Here is a 20,125-nt window from a genome sequence, read left to right as displayed (position 1 = left end):
TTAATTGAGATATAGTTGGGATATAACTGGCATAGAGTAAAATGCATAATTTGAAAGCGTATAGTTCGGTAAGTTTTGATATGTAGATACCCATAAAATCATCACCACAATCAAGATAATGAGCAAATCTGTTTCCCTCAAACATTTCTTCCTTCCTCTTCTCACCCCAGTCTCTTACTGTCCCCCACCTCACCCCAGGCAACCACGATCTCTGTCACTATAGTTTAGCTTGCATTTTCTAGAGTTTTATTTCGCGGAGTCGTACAATATGTGCTCGCGTTTGTTCTGTCTTCACTGACTCAGCAGGTACTTGTGGATTCATCCATGTGGCGTATGTCCATGGGTTCCTTCCTTTTTCTTGCTGACTAGTATTCCATCCTGTGGATACACCATGAGGTCTTATCTGTTCACCGCAGTGACAGAGACTGTATTGACCTTCGCACCCGAAAACAAAACAAAACAAACCAACAAAATATATAAAATGGTGACTTTCAAGACCCTGAGCATTAGGCAACAAAGGACAAGGATCCTGAGAGATGGGAAACCAAGGAAGTGAGCCCCATAGCTGCCCCAGCTGAGTACCCTCAGCTGCAGTGCAGGGAGCGACACTGAGGCGGCCTGGCAGATTCCCTGCGTTAAGGAGACCGAGGTAACTAGAGTTTGCAGGATAGAAGACTGGAGAAGAGGGAGAACTCCAGCGATGTGGAGAACCCGGCGGGGTGCTGATCAGCGCACAGGTGTGAGGAAACCACAAGCCCAGGGACAGAAGGGAGGCGCTGAGATCTTTAAGTTAAATTTTATTTTTTTTAAATCTTTATTTTTGAGAGAGAGAAAGAGAGTGCGAGTGTGGGAGGAACATTAGAGAGAGGGAGATATAGAGTCCAAAGCAGGCTCCAGGCTCCGAGCTGTCAGCACAGAGCCTGACGCGGGGCTCGAACTCACAGACCGTGAGATCATGACCTGAGCTGAAGCCGGACACTTAACCGACTGAACCACCCAGGGGGAGGCGCTGAGATATTATTACTGCAGCTGTAGTCTCCCCTTCCCCACACTCAGAACATTAAATAATTTGTGGTACCTCTGCTTCCCCCTGCCCCCCCCCCCCACCCCTACTACTCTCAAAATAACCCATTTTCAGCTACAGTTCAGCAGAGGGCATTTTTAGCTACACTTACAGGTTTCCCTAAAGAGTCTCTGAACAATGCAATCCTTAAAGTTTAGAAAATATTTTAAGACGTTGGCATTAGAATCTCCCCAAATGGATTTTGACTTTGTGATGGCTTTCTCTTCAGTTTGAAAAAGACGACAGAACCAAGTACGACGGAGAAGCAGGCTGACTTCCCACAGCACTTCTGGTTGTCGCACCCGGCAGCATCGTGCGGGAGGTTAGGAAACCTGCCCTCGCTGGGCATCTGGGTACCCTTTGGAAGAAGAGGGTGCAGACTTTGGCCCTAACGGCCTGACTGTGTGCTGACCAGTGTCAGATTTGGAACCACAGACCTGAGGGACCTGGAGAGGCTGCCTTGGATATACCCTCAATCTGTGGATTCAGCAATTGGCTGATTCAGTTGTTCACCACGTACCGAGGGCCTGCTGTGTGCCAGGCACTGTTCTGGTTGCTTGGGATCCAACAGTGAGCAAGGGAAGTCCCCACGCTTGTGGTGCTTACATGGGGCCAGTGTAGTCAGGAGTTTGATTGTGGACATGTCAGCATCCAGGTGACAGTGCTTCATAGGTAGTTGCATCTTGGTCCAATGTATCAGTGAAAACTCAAGACAGGGGAAATGGAGGCCATGTCAAGGCAAGTGGCCTCGTCAAGTGATGGGGTCCGCACAGATCGAGCTGCTCCGAGAAATGGTTCCTTTGCAGCGCTACCCTTTCCCCAGGTGAAGTTAGTCCTGTGTGGCGATGCGAGACTTTCTAATGGGCTTTAATGGCGTCAGGATTGCGTTCTTTTCTTTGTCTAACTGTATTTAGGCTTCAGTTTGGAAGCCAGCTACATCTGTTTCAAGACGAGATGCCATTGAAATATAAGGAGTTCATTCTTGTTCTTAATGACCCCTTTTGAGAGGCTAGGCCAACGAGTTCTGGGTTTCCATTGTTGGTGCCATACTTCCCAGATCATCATGGATGCTCGTTGCTTGTTTACAGTGGCCCCAGGTCCAGTCTGCATCTCCTGGGAGTGAGACTCGGGCAGGGGGAGTAGGTAAAGCGAAGTTCATGTTGAATGAGGACCCCAGCTACAGTAGGCTCTCCTATGGTGTTTGTTTATGCAGGTGGGAGATCCCCACCGTGTGCAGAAGAAACAAGCTGGACCATCTCAGGGCTCCTTCCAGCCTTAAGTTTGTGGGTTTCTCTGGTCTCCCAGGCCCCTGCAGGGGCTCCTCGGCTCCCCGCACCTAGCCTGACAGTCACTCCTTTTCCCTCTGAGAAAAATGTATTTGCAGAAATCTTCTCATCTTCCCTGTTAGGAGACCGGCAAATGTACGACTCCTGATCAGCCTAGTATTTCCGAATCAGGTCGATTTTGATAAGGCTGTTGGGCCAGTGTTTTAAATTTCAGGCCAGGTAGGGGCGCCTGGGCCACTCAGTTGGTCAAGCGTCCAGCTTCAGCTCAGATCATGATCTCGTGGTTCATGAGTTCGAGCCCCCGCATCGGGTTCTGTGCCTGGAGCCTGCTTCCGATTCTCTGTCTCCCTCTCTCTCTGCCCCTCCCCCGCTCACACTCTGTCTCTCTTCCTCTCTCAAAACATAAATGAGCATTAAAAAAAAATTAAAGTTCAGGTCAGGCCATAAAAGTTCCTCCCATTTTCAGTTGGATGGAAAGCTACGGTTGGAGAGAGACCGTTTTAGTCAGAACGCTTCCATGTGTCTGCATGAACTTCTCCGAGCCTGGAACCGTTTCCAGTAAGAAGTAGGTGACAGGCTCTCCAAATAAAGAGTAACCTTTTGAAAGCACTTCAGTCCAGCGGCGGGGGCTTTTTATAATCCTCACTTGCATTTTGAGAGTGGGAAGGCCGAGCTGGGTTCGGGCTCAGCTTCTTCCCCCGCCACCTTCCCCCCCACACACTTTGATCTGTGAAGGATGTCTAATCCTTAGCCAAGTCTGTTGGAACTTTATCCAGAGCAGGAAAAAGGGAAATATTTTTCCTTTCTTGGGTGGATTTGTATTTCTATAAACCCTTAGCAATGAAAATGGAGCCAAGTGACAGGCCCGTGCGTCTGAGAGGCAAGTTGTTGAGTCAGTGACAGAAGGGGAAGGGGCAGTGCATCTTTCTGCCCCCAGCCAGCTTTGGTTTGGGTTAGACCCTGGCCGACCTTCTAAGGGTCACTGAGGACAGGATAGTGTTAAGTCCACATGAGCATTTTCCGGGGGCTGTTTCTGCTGAGCCAGAAGCCAACCAGTTAACTTCAGATCATAACTCTGGTGGGATATTCGTTACGTATGTAGTGGGTTCATTTGCTTTGCTTTTGTTGTTGCTGCTACGAGAGTAGTGTTGTGGAGGGCCTTAGCTGGCCTCTGTGAGTCACTTCAACTCTGGAAGCTTTACCTTCTCACATTATTGATTTACTCGCACGAATTTGTTGGCACTCATTGGACCAGCCCTTGGTACTTCTTATGGGTGGCGAGTTTTTAAAATGTGCTGACATTGGGGCGCCTGGGTGGCTCATTCGGTCGAGCATCCAACTCTTGGTTCTGGCTCAAGTCATGATCTCACGCTTTGTGAGATAGAGCCTTGCATCAGGCTCTGTGCTGACAGCAGGGAGCCTGCTTGGGATTCTGTCTCTCCCTCTCTCCCTGCCCCTCGCCTGCTTACGCTCATGCGCGCACGTGCCCTCTCTCTCTCTCTCAAAATAAATAAATAAACTTTACAACAAATAATAAAATAAAATGTGCTTGCCATTGGTACGAAATGCTTTCCTGTCAGAAAACCACCTCATCTAAGGTTCAAGTAGTGCCTCATAGTTCTATGTTTCTAGGATGAATGGTGGTTTATTTTTAGACATTCAAGAGAAATCTTGTATATAATCTGAAGGTAAGGTATCTTGTTTTGGTGTCATTGCAATTTGTGTGTTACCTGGGCTAATGTGGGACTGATGGAGACTTTGAGATCAGAAAGGGTGAAGAGCTTTGATATAATCATTTCTTTTGCTAGTGTTCACTCTTTTAGTTACAAAGGCCTTCCTGGTAGGCTCCTGAACTTACTGCACCTTCCCTGGAATCATTTCTCGTCCGTGTTAATAAATGCCACCCCAGCCAGGTTCACCTGCTGTCCTGGATGTTTATTCTGGCTCCCAGGAATATTTATGTGGTGTCTGTTGGAACCTCACACTTAAAGGTGGAAGCCTCATGAAGTTTCAGCCTGGTATCTTGTCCCAGTGCTGTGATGAATGCCCGGGGAAGGCAACTCTGGCGATTCAGAGACCCTGAAGCTTTTCAGCAGGTGGGGAGTCTAGATAGAGGAGCGGCCTGAGCGGGGAGGGGATGGGGCTCTTACTCCACTGGCGGTGATGGAGATAGGGTGCTGTAGGAAAGGGGACTTGAGCGAGCCGAGCGTGAGGCAGTGGTAAGAGAGTATGGTACCAAGGATTGGATGTGTGCGAATAAAAAACCAAAAAAGGTAAACAGACATGAAGAAAAGGAAGTAGGAATTGTAATGTGAAGGAAGTGACAAAACTCAGGTGGCGCTTTGAAAAGAAATTGTGTTGGCAGTTTTCCCTCGGTTGAACGCTGGTCGAATGCTCTGGAAAGGGGCGCTGTGCTCTTAGGTCACAACTCTTCTGATCTAGAAGAGACCTGAGTCATTATCCACCAGGGAGGGGCGGGATGCAGCTCTTCTCGGCCTGGCACGCCTGAGGTATTCAGTCACTTCCGTCTGTCCCTCAACCAACCAAGCAAACAAAGCTTTATGTGATTAGTAAGCAGACATGACTATGAGGACAGTCATCCTCTCTTAGGAACTGGGCTAAACAAGGAGAAGCCGAGCTCGTTCACTCCAGGTGGAGCATCTTCCATAAAAGGAATATGAAAGGTGTCCGTCATCTGTGCCCAGTGGGGCGGGTCCCCCTTGGCTTGGCTTCCACTACTCGTCAGGAGAGTCTGAGGACTTCACAGGTGAGAATCGTTGTGGGAGTGATAGAAGGAATCAAGCGCATGACCTTTGTTTTTCCTCTTGCCTGTAACTGTCACCACCACCAGCCTCCACCTTGGAGGACGTTGGGAGGAAGTTGAGGCCAAGTGTTGACACTGAATTTGTCTAGCGCAGCCTGAGAGCAGGCCATGACGACTCACTGAAGATAGGTCCTGAGTCGCACCTCTAGTTCAAGGGCATCTCCATGACCCCAGTTGGCCTGCTTCTGTTTGGCTTAGAGAGTGTACTCTTACGGATAAGACTTTGTAAACTGTCCTCAAAGCCTCATGGCACAGAAGGGCATGTGGGCGGTTTTCTTTTTTCTTTTTTTGAAGAAGTCTCAGCTTTCAGAGTCAAAACTGGTCTGTGAATGCAACAAATGGCTGGAGACGGCAATGTCTTTACATTGCTAAATCGCCCAGAACTCAGTAGATGCCTACAATTTGAAGAATTGAAGGGCTGTGTAGTGAAAATGAAAATACGGTTCTACAAGAAGTTCGTAATTTCTGATGGTGTGAGTTTTTGCAGCTGCCTTTGGAATGCGTGTCTCAGGATGCATCCGGCTATTAAGCGGTCCTATCGTGGACTTGTTTCCAAGAGGAACTAATTGAGCCAAAAGCAAACTCTGCTCATAGGAAGAAAGCAGCATCCCTGCAGTTTAGGGGACCAGTCTGAGTCCCGGAACTCTCTACAAGTACGTGTGGCCGAGTGCTGGACAGTATCTGTAGGCATCCCAGCTGACTTCCAGTGACCCAGCAGGAAGATGCCTGCCGAGTCTCCGGGTACCCCAGCCGGTTTCCTGGCAAGTTCAGTAGCAGCTCCCTGAGCACCTTCCAGAGAGCACCAGTGTCCCAGCTGGTGTTCCCATAAATTCAGCAGCACCCACGGGAGTAACTGTCCAAGGACTCCAGCCAGTGCCCCATCCAGTGCGTTTGACAGCACGCTCCGCCCACCTCCAGACAGCTTCCCAGGCAATTTTGTCCGCGCCCGGAGGATAGGTCCCTGCCAGCTGGCTTTGCGGCTAAGAGTGGACAGGTCTAGCCTGGGGCAACCCCTCCGGGGGTCTGCACTATTCCCTATCCTGAGAAAGGTGATTCCCAGTGATGGGCACACTTCTGGCCCAGCTCTGTCTCTGCTCTTTACAAAGACGTGACCCACTCCCTCCTGCATGTCACTTTCTCTCCCCCTAAAAAGTTATAATTCACAATCAAAAGGCTGAGACCAAAGCTACTTAACAAAAGGGAATTTCTTTTAAAGTTGAGATTACCAAAACTTACAACCTGATCTCTTTATTTCATTTCTTCTGAGCGGTGGCCAACCCAGGAGCCACCCAGTCGTGGTCCTGTGCGATAGGGGGTGGGGGGGTGGGCATGGGGGGCGTCCTCCTCTGAAATGGCAGCCAAGGGTACAGATGGTTATGTTGGAACCAGCAGATATCGGGGGGGTCTCTTCTGCCTTTTCTCACACCCTTAGGTGTGCACGGTGGCGTGTTTTTAAATTGAGCGTTTTAACGTTGGATGTTTACTTCTGCCATGTATATACTTTCTGGGCTTTATTTTGTCTTAAGACAGGGTGTCCTGTTATCTCTATCCGGCCTTCCTCTTCCACATGAAGTAACCAGGGTGTAGTTCTCTGGTCTTTGCTGCCTGATACCTCGATGGGCTTGGAAAGTGGGGGACTTCCTGCTCACTGGTTTCAGAGGACGCTGCCTTTGCCCAGGGGAGATGTGGGAAACAGTATTCACGGATCTCAACATAGCTACATCCAGAGTCACATTTAATTGAAGTACAACAGTAGACTTTGGGGTGGGGAGAGCGAGGGGGTGAATTTTAGAATATTAGAGCGGAAGAGGTCCTGAAGACATCTAGATAGTTCCTTACCTAATAGAATCTATATACTTGTTTCTTTTACTGTCTAGACCACTTTGGCTGTTTTGAGGGATGTTCGTAATTTAGATCTTCATTCTGGATCAGGGAAGTGGCTTTTATTTGCACTAAAAAGAAATGTAAGGGGCTTTTAATATTGTGATTTGACTCATCAGTATGACACATTTGTCGTATTCTGTGTAAAGTACTCAATGCTTGAGAATTCTGATGCTTTGCAGAAAAAGATGAAAAAGTTCCTTCTACTTCTGTTGATTTTCTTTTTTTAAAAAAAAAAAAACCATAATAAAACAGCGTTCTGTTCTTCCACAGGGGGGAAAACGGTTGATGTGGCAGCTTTTTAATGCCGGAAATCTTGAGCCGGAGTAATTAAGGACAGTTTTTCATAACTTTAACGGGCACAAGGAGACTGGGCAGTGGCCTAAAACAGCTTCAGTGAATGCAGTGTTCTGTTCTTCGGGCCAAAGTTCTGCTTTTTCAGGAAGACTGACTGCATTGTGTGCCGCACGTGAACGGACCATCTCCAACCGTAGAGAAAGCACTAGCATTCGAAACTGGCATTCCCCTTCGGTGTGCGGCCGGCATGCTTTCGCCTCGTTTTCTTACTGACTCAAACATAAAATAAATAAGTAACCCCAGGACCATTTAAATCACAAGGGACCGCTTTCCCTCTGAATTCATCTGTGTTCTTGGTCAGTTGATCCTTCTAATTAGAATGTAGCTCTAAGTGGACACTGACGCACAGAAATGTCAGTCTCATAATTTGTAACGACTACAGAGAATCCCGTCTTACTGGTGTGTCGGAGTTTTTAATCATTTCCCCAGTGTTGGACTTTTGAGAGGGTTACCAGGTTTTCACTGTTTTATAAATAGTGTTGCTATGAGCAATCATTGTATAATTTTTGTCAGAGAGAAAGGCCTACTTCCTGGAAGCAAGTTCCTGAAAATGGAAATATAACAGGTCACGTGTGTATTTATCCTTACTTCACCACCAGCACATTTTCTGTAAATGTAGCTTTTTTTTTTTCCAGCTTCCACCAGCTTTGGGATTTATCTTTTTTACTGGCTTTTGCTAGTGATGACAGACGTGTCATAGATCTAACATTCTTTCATTTGAAGTTTTCAAATTTCTGGTGACGCGGTATTTTGCAGGTAAATCATTTACGGTCTAATCCTGGCGTACGGCTTTACTGTAGAGAATGTGGGTACGATCACATATTCGCATGAATTCTTTATAGAGTTGGAAAAGTAAGCTTTTCAAAAAAATCTCATCAGTATGTCATAGTGTCAAGAACTTACCGGATGCCGGACACAACATTTAACACTTTCTGTGTTATCTAATTTAATCATCACGATGTCCTTGCCTCAGGACAGAATTATGTGGTGGTTAAGAGTGAAGTCAGATAGTCCTGGGTCCAAATTTCGGCTTTGCCACTTCCTCCTTGTTGGTGAATACCTAACCGCTCTGAGCCTCCCTTGCCACCTCTGTATATAATGAGGACAGGATTGTAGGTACTTCATAGTGTTGTCATGAGGACTAAGAGACACGATACAATGACAGCCTAAGCGCATAATAAGTGCTCGATAAATGTTAGCTGCTACTGCGATCACCATTTTTTCTTCTGTGGTTACTGTATGTCATTTACCTTGACGTATATAACAGTGTGCTGGTAACGTGGAGTCCTGGATAATCGATGTGATGGGTCTTCTGAGACCGTGTTCTCTGCTCTTGGAGGTCTTTTGGAGTCCTGCAAATTGGTATTCTTCTGTCCTTCTCGTTGTCCTTCTAACATTTCATAACTTTCCTCGGGGGGGCCCTAACATACAGGACTACAGTTCCTTTTATGCACATGTGACTTTCTCAGATGCTGGGACCCTCCATATGAAAGGCCTTGACTTAGACTCCGGTATCCCCTGTGTCTCCTCACACACAGTAAGATCTCCCTATTTAGATACTGAGTGAATGGCTGTATTCTGGTGTTGCTTTTTCTAATGTTTATTTATTTTTTGTGAGAGAGGGACAATACATGAACGGGGGACAGGCAGAGAGAGAGAGAGGGAGAGACACAGAATCCAAAGCAGGCTCCAGGTTCTGAGCTGTCAACACAGAGCCCGACGCGGGGCTCGAACTCACGAACTGCGAGATCATGACCTGAGCCGAAGCCCGACGCTTAACTGACTGAGCCATGCAGGCGCGCTGGCTAATATTTTAGCTTGAAAGTCAAGTTTGTGTGCAAGAAACTTGAGATGACCAGCTTCTGTTTTAGTAGATAACACATATTATGAACCGCTTTTGTATTTGTGATCATGTTTTTTGAGAGGAAAAGGTTGTTTTCCTCATTTTCTGAATCTAACGACAGGGCACATTCCTTCCGTCCTAAGAATCCCGGCACCTTGCAGGAGCCTGTTGGAGGGCGGGGACCTGCAGGAGGTTGTGAACCGTGCAGCTTGGCTGCTCGGTTTTCTGCAGCCTCGAGTGGAGTTTTCACACCTGGGAGGCTTCTCCTCGCCTGCAGCTTTCATGCCCCCCCTGCGGCTGGCAGTGCTGCTGGGGGTAGGGCCTCCATGAAACCGGTTACCTGGCTCCGTAGGATCCTGGGAATCTGGGGTAGGGGGCACTAAAGCTGTCAGTTTAATAAAAATTCATAACGGGTGCTTAACGGTCTACTGCAAATAATTGCAACCCTGGCAAACGGGTCCGCTCCCCCAAAACCACCTGCGATCCCGCGCGCTCGGGCAGCTGCAGGAGGCCTGTGGGCATTCTGCCCCCCAGGAGAGCGTTCCCAGGGGAAACCACGGAAGCTGAGTGTGTCCAGGCCTTGGGGGTGATCCTGGGGACAGAAAGCGCAGAGTAGAAATGTCAGGTAAGGAAGCAGGCGACAGGGGGCTTAGAACCAGGGTTGCAGACCTCGTCCCGTCTCCCTGGGGATGCACAGATCGCCATGGCACTTGGAACAGACCCGCCAGACTCAGAGGGTTTCTGACTTAGAAGGTCGCGTTTGGACCAAATGACTTCCAACTTTCCGTCCAGCTCTAACGTGCTACACCACTTTGGTTCATGTTACGGCCTTGGTAGCATTTTAGTGTTTACATTTTTAACTTGCATTTTTATGTTTTGGAACCTTTCCTTAGTTGGTGTCAGAGTATGGCTCTGATACCCATGTATCCGTGGTACAAGCTAATCATGTGAAATTACCTTTTGCAGTCGTTGGGTGTTTATAGTAGTTTGGCTAAGGAACTTCAAATTACATTCAGTTCATATTGTCCAAAGCCACGGAAAAATGCTCGAAGCAGGAAACGAACGTCTTATCGCAAAACTGCAAATATGTCAACGCTTAGTTCATTATGTAAGAAGAGTGTTTTTAGATTGCTCCTTTAGAAGAGACGTGTTCTGGCGTAAAGAAGCAGTTCCCGCTTTGGGAGGTCTTGGACGGTCGTGGCAAAGAGTAAGCATCCCAGAGATGGCTTCCCAAGGTCACATTCCAAGCCTGCCACTGTCTTGCCCTTGACTCGGGGTACGCCACATAACCTCCCTGACCTCGTTTGTAAAGTGAGGATGACCCTCCTAGAGACATCGCACAGACGAAATGAGAGGTACATTTAAAGCTCTTGGTTCACTGCTGGCACGTGGGCGTGCCTCTCCAGTGTGAGAGTTCCGCTGAAGGTGAGGCATTTCAAAATACGGTATTTTGACGCCAAGGACTTTCTAATCATCCCTTGTTGGCTTAACTTTGGGTTCATTAGAATTTTTTTTAAAATTTTAAATTTATTTTTATTTTTCGAGAGAGGTGGAGGGAGAGTGCATGCATGCAGGGGAGCGGCAGGGGGAGAAGGAGGGAGAGAATTTTTTTTTAACACTTTGTTCATTTTTGAGGGACAGAGAGAGAGCACGAGCAGGGGAGGGGCAGAGAGAGGGGGAGACACAGAATCTGAAGCAGGCTCCAGGCTCTGAGCCGTCAGCACAGAGCCTGACGCGGGGCTCGAACTCACGAACTGTGAGATCACGACCTGAGCTGAAGTGGGAGGCTTAACTGACAGAGCCACCCAGGCGCCCCTGGGGCCCTGAGAATTTTCAAATCAGTTCTACTAAGTGATGGCTGCCAAAGGGCTGATGTTTATTTTCAGTAGCATCTTTCCCCAGTCGGCAAGCGTTTTGTGTCCTTGGTTTGGTCTGTTTACTTTCTAGGTTTACGTAGGGGGATTTAGGCAGTAGCAAGTGCTGTCCTCAGCTAGAAGCTAGTTACTGAATTTTCTCTGAGCGACAGCACAGTGCCAGCCATGAGAATAGAGAGAGGGCAGGGTGCTGCCGGTAAGTAGACGAGGTGGAGGGGAAAGTAAGGAACGGAAGTCCTCACTGCTCTTTGGGATTTAACGGTCTAGTTGGAGAGAGATGAGATCCGGGCGTGCAGAGGACGCAGATTTCCTCTGGGTGTTGTGGTAATGCATTAAGTTAACTGTCTGTTTTTACTAGACCCCATTAGTCATAACATAGTCTTATGCTGGTGCTTTCAAATCCCCACACAGACCTACCCAGGATATCCTCTTGCCAGTGTGAAGCTGGGCTGTTTACCTAGATAACACCTTTGGTCGGCTGCGTGTCGAGATCATTTCTGCAGGGCTTTGTTGAAGGGCTGCTACGGTCTGTCCGAATCCCATCTGCCCCAAATGCTAATTATGAACACCTCCTTGGCAGCTTCTCCGGGCCCTAGGGATCCTCGCTCAATTTGCCACAACATCTAGATAAAGACCTCCGGAGTCAGTCCATGAAAAGGAAGGTGAGGAAAATAGCGGCAGATGCTGTCTTTGTCTGGAAGGATGGCCTCTTCGCCACAGCCATTAGAACGTTCTCCATGGTGATGCAGATGAGAATGTAGGCGGTGGGCAGGGAGCAGGGCCAGTTTGCGATTCCGGGCGCATATCTGTTCTCTTGAGTCCACTGTCTGTAGACAACTCACTACCTGCCCTCCTCCCGGCTTCCGCAGTCCCCGGGTGCTGCATTCCTCTGTGGAATGGTCCCATTATGAAGGCACACCTCATTAACGCACTTTCTCTCTCCTCCTGCAGGGGAGTTGCTGAGTCAGCCCAGACCAGAAGGAGTGGCCGAGATCATTTGCCCGAAGAACGGCAGCGAGCGAGTGAATGTTGCCTTGGTTTACCCACCTACACCGACTGTGATCAGCCCCTGTTCCAAGTGAGTTCCAAACACGGTAGCCCCGGTCGCTCACTCCCCATCCTGCTCTGGTAGGTGTGATACAAAGGGCCGAGTGAAAGTGCCTTCCAGCAAACTTTGGATGCTCTCCCAAGGCAGACCTAGGTATCTGGGTGACAGAGGCACCATGGCTTATGTAGCAAACTAGGAATTTTTATTTTTTATTGTTTATGATTTTTTTTTTCACTTTTGCTGATTAAAAGTGAGAGCATTTGAAAAAAAAGCATTTTTTAACAGCTTTATCGAGCTGTCATTTCATAGGCAATACGGTTCACTCATTTAAGGTGTGTAGCTGGTTTTTAGTAGATTTGCAGGTATATACATCCAAAAAGAACATTTTTTTTTATGGAAAGTGAGCACCCACTAAGTAAGAAAAGCCTACAGCAAATCCGTGGTAGACAATTTTTTTCTGTAGGTCTCTGATTCTCAGCCCTTGATAATCATGGCTGTGCAGATTGCCCCCACCGTCCCCCAAACGGCCTGAAACACAGAGAATGTACACGCGTGAACTTTTAGATACAGTGTTTACTTGGTATTACAGATTGAACTCCTCCTGTTTTGGGTTTTTGTTTAGTTCTTTTTGTAGTGTTAAGAACCACAGGCCACTTTTACGGGGCGCCTGGGTGGCGCAGTCGGTTAAGCATCCGACTTCAGCCAGGTCACGATCTCGCGGTCCGTGAGTTCAAGCCCCGCGTTGGGCTGATGGCTCAGAGCCTGGAGCCTGTTTCCAATTCTGTGTCTCCCGTTCATGCTCTGTCTCTCTCTGTCCCAAAAATAAATAAACGTTGAAAAAAAAAAAGAACCACAGGCCACTTTTAAAGTGAGATAAAATCCCTTTTTGCTGCAAATCTTGCAAAGGAGCAGGGCACAGTCTTCTTGGAGATGCTCCGGGAGACAGCAGCGACATGGCTTGTAGGGCAAAGCATTCATGCGGCAAGCTTGAGTTTTTCTTCCGAGCTGACCCCATAGAATTTTGTTTTCACAGACGAGCTTTTTATAGGGAGGTTCTGCAGTTTGCATCTGAAAATGGTGGCCTGTCCACCTCACCTTGAGAGACTCGTTATGGGGTGGGTTCCACAAGAGCCCCGCGCGGTAGGAGCCCAGGCCTCAGCCCGGAAGTGTCTGTTTGCCTGACTTTCGCGTGTTGTCTGCAGAGCGAGGTGTTCAGTGGGTGCTCATTCCTTAGCGGCTGCAGTAGAAGGGTGCTTTGTCCAAACCAAGTGACTCATTAGAACATCCCTAATTCATCTCTGCTGGAAGATGTCACCAAACACCCACGGGAAACTCTTATCTAATGCTGGGTATTCAGAATGCTATTTTAGCTAACACACACATGGTCTAACTCCTCACGCACGGGGCCTGTAGGACATTGGGAAATTGTGAAGCACTTCTTACGATTACATAGTAGCTTCATACTAACCAGGGCACCCCTTGTCCCTGTCTGTTGTATGAATATATCAAACACAAATGTGATTGTTCTTTGGTGGACGTTGGCCCCTTTCTTTCAGAAACACAGTGGGGAGAGGATGAGGGGGGCTTACAGAAGTAGCAGGGGGTGAGGGAAACCGTTGCACTGGCGTAGGTTTTCCTGAGCAAGCACAGACGTTAACCTCTTGTTTCGCCATAGCCGCGTGGCGTTTAATAGGCGAGATAGAGGTAGAAGTTGAAGTATCAGTTTGCACAAGAAACCACAGTGGCAGCCAGCCAGCCTTATCGGTGCTTTCCCATGGGCTTCTCGTTGTGCTGCCACAGAAAGACATTTATACCAGCCTGGAAAAAAAAAAAAAAAAACGCTATCACCTCCTCTGTCTCTCACACGTTATTATACTTAAATTGAATAAGCAGCTTTAAGGTGTTGGGTAATCAGAGCCGCGTAGCCTCAGACATCTAGATGCTGGAGAGAATACCTTTAGGGACTGAACTGCTTTTGACCTAGCTATGTGAATAGTTTTATTTCAAAATGGATTTTTTGTTTTGTTTTGTTTTGTTTTAAAGCCTCGTACAATGGACAGCGGGTTTGGAGTGTAAGTCTCAATTCTAAATGAAGGAATATCCATGAAAACAAACAGTCAGGTCCGGCCCTGCCCAGTGGAGGTCTGATTTATGTCAATGACTGTGTATTGAAAGCAGGAGATTTGGGGGACTGAGGAGGAAAGCTGTCACAGGTGGTGGTTATTATGTAGTCACAGCTTGGGTCTGAACCTGACGATTAAACTTGGGGGTGCCAACAGGCAGTAGGAATTAGGAGTCTGGACCACTGCACTGGCTTTGCAACTCTAGGCCGGTTAACTTTTTAGCAAGGCATAGTAGAGTGATCTTGTACTTCTGTATCATCCCATTAAAATGCAGGTGGGTGGTTGAGATCCATCTTTCTTAATCGGGCTTATGTATGTGAATTTCCAGAGGGAAGGGCCAGGCACTAGTCTTTGGAAAAAACGATAGTCCCCCTGATGATTCTAATGTGTGTATGCTGGACTTTCTGATCTCTGGGCCCCCCTCCATGACTCTAAGCGTGGGCTCCCTGGCCAGTGGGCTTTTAGCTTTGTCTATAGAGCCTGTCTCTGGTTAGCAACCGATTGTCAGCACCAAGGCAAAGCCGATCCGTGTGCTACATGGATCAGTAACTTATCGTTCAAATCAGGAAAGGATTGAGGTTGACAGGAGGGCTCTTAATAATTATTCCAGGACAGCAGGCCAGCCAGTAAAGTCTTCAAGGCGTACAAGAATTATCACCCTACTCCTGTGTCACTGATGTAGATCTCATGGTGGTTTTTTGAAAAGACAGTCCAAGCTCTTTAACCAGCTTACTCCTCTCCTTTACAGGTCAAATCAGAGACTTGTCATTTAACTGCCTGCCTTTGACCATGTGTAAAATAATGGTGCTGCCATGCGCTTTATAAAGAAAAACTATCGATGACTGTTATTTAACTGGATCTTCCTTATAAATTCCAAGTTTTTCTATTTCTCATTTAAAAATTTTTCTGTGTTTTATTTCCCTATGGGGAGAGACAGAGAATAAAGAGTAAGTAGTGATTTTTTTTTTTTTTAAGACGATTCAATTTCATCCATTGTTTTGGTGATTGGTGGTTGGGGTCCCTACCAGCTTTCCATTGGGAAAAGGTCACATGAAAGAAATGCCTCTACTGTACCTCTCCCTCCAGGGGGATACTGAGGAGCTGAGTGGCTTCTTGTCTTTGCTGATTATCAGATAGAAATATGAGTCCTCTCCATACTCTGGCTCTTCTGGGCTGATTTTCAAGGATATTTGCTTTTGAGAGGAGGTGAAGACTCACTTAGTGACACATTTGCTAGGTCGCTCTGAAAACTTCTTACCTCCTTAAGGATGTGGATTCTGTCTGATACACTTTTTAAATAATTCAGAGATTATTGATATTTATTATGTGGTTCACAGCCATCACCACTATCGAATTTTAGAATATGTTCATCACTCCTAAAGAAACCTGTGCCCTCTGGTGTCTAATACAACACATATAGTTCCGGGCAGGCAAGAAATTTTTTCGTGCCGCTTTCAGAATGGCTTTGCTGCTTAGTGTGTTGGTATTAAGCAGACTTGTGAGTTTCAAAGAAATTCTCATCACGTGTTATTCTTGGCCTCGTTCAGTCTAAAGGCAGTGAATTAACTAGCACCCCCACCCCCAATGCCAGCCCCCCATTTATTGGACAGTAGAGAAGTGGGGCTGCTTGCAGGGAGACCTGCCTCCTTCAGACCTTTTTTCTCTTTCTTTCTCTTTTTCTTCCTTCCTTCCTTCCTTCCTTCCTTCCTTCCTTCCTTCCTTCCTTCCTTCCTTCCTTCCTTCCTTCTTTTAGCATAGGAGGCAATGTTTTAAAACACAAACTTATTTTATAGAGAAGCTTTGGGTTCACGACAAAATTGAGCAGAAGGTACAGAGAGATCCCACATCCCTCCTGCCCCACTCTGCACAGCTTCCCTCCACCAGAGTGGCACATTTGTGGTACTAGATGGGCCCAAGGTCCCACAGTTTACTTCATCGTCACCCAAGGTCCACAGTTTACTTCAGGGTCCACTCTTGGTGCTGCACGTTCCATGGGTTTCTATGTCCGCCATTGTAGTATGAAAGGCAGTATTTCCATTGCCCTAAAGGTCCTCTTCCTCCTTCTCTTTATTTATTCCTCGGTCCCCGCCTCCTCCTTAACCCCCGGCAACCGTTGACCTTTTCTCTTCAGCTTCAGTGAAGTATAAGCGACAAATAAAATCCTACGATGGCTAAAGTGTTCATCGTGGTGATGTGATATATGATGCATTGTGAGAGCTTCTCACCACCTCGCTAATCACCCCGTCCATCACTTCCCATCCCTTTCCGCCAGAAATTCTGGTCGGCCGAACTGACCCCTAGGCATTAAAGGGATACTGAGTCTTGGACATTATGAGTCGTTAAAGGCAGAGTCCTACTTTCAGTGGGAAAAGTAAGGAGAAAGTAGATTCATTGTTTTAATTTATTTTTGAAAACTTTATCTGTGAATTCCTGTCTTTGTCCTGCTGCTCTGTACATTGAGACACTTAAAATTCCAGTTCAGAAGGGAAGTGTGAACTTCTTTAAGCGAATGGCAGCTCACTGTTTGCTTTTAATTTTAGGTACCCTGTACGATGTTCCTCTTTCTCATTTCCAAAGAGGTTTATAAGAACCCAGCCCCCACCAAGTATATACTCAGATAAACTGCTAGATAACCCAATTTATCTACTGCTTTTCATTAAATAAGTTCTTTTAATGTTTAAAAAAAATTTTTTTTAACGTTTATTTATTTTTGAGACAGAGAGAGACAGAGCATGAACAGAGTAGGGGCAGAGAGAGAGGGAGACACAGAATCTGAAACAGGCTCCAGGCTCCGAGCTGTCAGCACAGAGCCCGATACGGGGCTTGAACTCACGGATTGTGAGATCATGACCTGAGCCGAAGTCGGACACTTAACCGACCAAGCCACCCAGGTGCACCTAATGTTTGTTTATTTTTGAGAGAGAGAGAGAGACAGACAGACAGACAGGACATGAGCAGGGGAGGGGCAGAGAGAGGGGGAGACACAGAATCCCAAGCAGGCTCCAGGCTCTGAGCTGTCAGCACAGAGCCCCGCATGGGCTCGAACTCACAAACCGCGAGATCATGACCTGAGCCAAAGTCGGATGCTTAACCAACTGAGCTGCCCAGCCGCCCCTCTACTGATTTTCATTTAAAAGACAGGATCCAATAGGTTAGCATCTAGAAATGTGTTACCTGAAGGCATACTGAAATGCAACCGACATTCTTCCATGTGGTTTCCTAATGGACAGACCCTGGAACATACAGGACATGGGAATATATCATTTTTATTTCCTGACAGTTGCCGTTTCTCTTGTGGTGGTTCCGTGTCTGTCTGCACTCCATGTGGAATGGTGGCAATGAAAAGGGAAGCAGATTCTGATTTGGGCAGGTCATGTGTTACAGAATTGGAAAATATGGGCCGGTTTGAAAGTTGTCAAGCTAAGCTTTCTCCTTTTCCAGAAAGTGTGACTAATGATAAAAAGGGCCGAGACACTGCATCTCAGAACTACCTCTTATACTTGGGTTATTGTATATATACGTTTGTAAGTAGTCCCAAGGATACAGTGATTGCTTCGCATGAGAATTTGGCAGTTACATTGTTACCACACAGGGATATTTAAGACCAATTGAAATAGCCCTTTATAAAAAGTAGCATGAAGACACTGTCGCCTTTATCTCATCAAATAAACGGGCAAAGTAGGTTTAATTACACTCAGGTTCGTTAGTATGGACCTGAAAATTTCTTTTTACAAGAGCAACGGAGCAGCACAAACTTGGCTTTAGAACGATGGGGGATTTTTCAGTGACCACAGGATTGTGAAACACGGAGGGTGGGGATGGTATGGTATTTCAGAAGGAAAGGAAGCGGAATGTGGAGGTGGCCTGTGGGGTGTATCATGCTGATTTGTGTTGATTTGCTTTGTTTTTTGTAAGGAGTGAGACCGCTCATTGCCTCGCTCCTTTCACAGGCGAGGGGGAATAGTGTCTCTTGATTATTTAGTGCCCCATCAGCCACACTGATACTAGAATTTGTTCCCTCTCTGCTTAGGTATCTCCATACTTTCTTGGAAAATTAAGTGGAAAAGATAGTGCTTCTTTCCCTTATGTCATCATTTTTACTGTACCCAATCTGTGACTTTAGGAGCACCAAGTTTTAAGGGTAAGTCTCCGGGAAGCAGAGAGGGTTTCTTGAATTAGGGACTTCCTAAGGACTTGAGAGTTTAGGGGAAAACGGGGGGGTGGGGTGGGCTTTGGGATGAAGAGATCCATTCATATATAGAGCAGGCCATTTTAAGGTTACAAATCTTTTGCTTATTCAGAATCAAGACAACATTGAGAATTAAGAATCAGGAAACTGCTTGATTCTTTGGCCTAACTTATTATGATACTGCGTATGTTAGTAATCTCAGTTCCTTGCTGGAAGAAAGAAGGCATTTTATTTTTAAGATTACCTTTATTATTTTTATTTTTAGAGACAGAGAAAGAGCATGCATGCGCGAGCGGGGTAGGGGCAGAGGGAGAGAGAGAGAAAGAGAGAGAGAGAGAATCCTAAGGAGGTTCCAGGCTCTTGGGGAGCCTGATGTGGGGCTCGATCCCATGACCCTGGGATCATGACCTGAACCGAAATCAAGAGTTGGGTGCTCAGCTGCCTCAGCCACCCAGGCGCCCCAAAAAAAGTCGTTTAAAAAAAATGTAATATGCACGAATGTAACATCACGAAAAGCTCGAGCGGATCGACACAGCAAATAGCTTCTTAAAAGTAGTGTTTGCCTTTATTTTCTCAAGGCAGTTTGGGCGCTGGAGTTACCGCCCGAGTGTGAATCTTTGCCATTTGTTGGTGCCGTGGCTGTAGAACTCTGTCAGAAGCGGATCCCAGAAGCGGTTGTCTTGTGGGGTTGTCGTGAGCATTTAGAGAGGCCATTGCTGGGGAGGCCAGGTAGCATTATTCCTTCCACAGAGCAAACAGCGCTCAATAAACTCGGTTGCTGCTTTTTCCACTAGGAATATTAGTGGTGTGCACCATGGGTGGCATATCAAGGTAATCATAAAAAAAAAACTTCAAAAGGCAGATATAGATACTAGAATAAAATGTGCTCACTGACTTGCCTAGCAACATTTACTTATTTAAAAAAAATTTTAATGTTTATTTTTGAGAGAGAGAAAGTGCAAGTGGGGGAGGGGCAGAGAGCGAGGGAGACACAGAATCCGAAGCAGGCTCCAGGCTCCGAGCTGTCAGCACAGAGCCCGACGCGGGGCCCGAACCCACGAACGGTGAGATCATGACCTGAGCCGAAGTGGGGCGCTCAACCGACTGAGCCACCCAGGCACCCCAACATTTAGTTTATTAACTGAGGTGCCTGCCCAGGGAGGGTGCATGTTTGTGCTGGAAGGTGGTGGCAGGGGGGCTGGCCTGCCTTGCCAAGTAACCGGGGAAGATCCGTTTACAAGGCCACCTGGAGTGTCCTGGCCCCATCCTCAGGGGGGAAAGTGGGGATGAGTGGTATCATTTCTTTCATATTATAATCACAAACGCCTGCAGTGCCAGATGAACAAAACCCCCCAACGCACTGGCTCACTGGCCCCTCACCGCCCTGTAAGTCACATAGGCCAGGGGTCTCTGGACTCCAGACTAGGCCACGTGCCGACAGTCACAGTCACCGAGTGATGCGCCTCCGCCTGAAACCCACACCGTGGCTCCCAGTTCAGTGCTGTTTTCACACAAGCTCTTACTTACGCATTTGTCTTAGAATGTAGTATCGTAACAGAGCCTTGCACATACGGTAAGGCCAACAGATCAGGAAGTGACTGCCACTGAAAAAGACAGCTTAGGACTCACAGGGCCCT

At 47.1% G+C, this 20,125-nt stretch overlaps 1 protein-coding gene across 5 annotated transcripts in view; it reads left to right on the top strand.

Annotated features, from left to right (window-relative positions):
- The window catches only part of MFHAS1 (multifunctional ROCO family signaling regulator 1), a 101,037-nt gene that overhangs the window by 75,793 nt on the left and 5,119 nt on the right, over nucleotides 1-20,125 (top strand). The window contains exons 2-4 of one of the 5 annotated variants that reach the window (XM_027077301.2): nucleotides 12,080-12,206; nucleotides 15,048-15,246; nucleotides 18,330-18,440. In XM_027077301.2, coding sequence (XP_026933102.2) covers nucleotides 12,080-12,206; nucleotides 15,048-15,072 — 152 coding nt within the window. In that variant the 3' untranslated portion in view covers nucleotides 15,073-15,246; nucleotides 18,330-18,440. Of the gene's footprint in view, nucleotides 1-12,079; nucleotides 12,211-15,047; nucleotides 15,247-18,329; nucleotides 18,441-20,125 lie in introns of those variants that run through there. The other 4 variants (XM_027077300.2, XM_027077302.2, XM_027077299.2 and 1 more) reach the window with 4 other exon arrangements.

Source organism: Acinonyx jubatus, chromosome B1 (genome assembly GCF_027475565.1).
Source record: "Acinonyx jubatus isolate Ajub_Pintada_27869175 chromosome B1, VMU_Ajub_asm_v1.0, whole genome shotgun sequence".
Lineage (NCBI taxonomy): Eukaryota > Metazoa > Chordata > Mammalia > Carnivora > Felidae > Acinonyx > Acinonyx jubatus.
The sequence above is the reverse complement of the archived record's forward strand: the minus strand, read 5'-3'. Positions and strand labels throughout refer to the sequence as shown.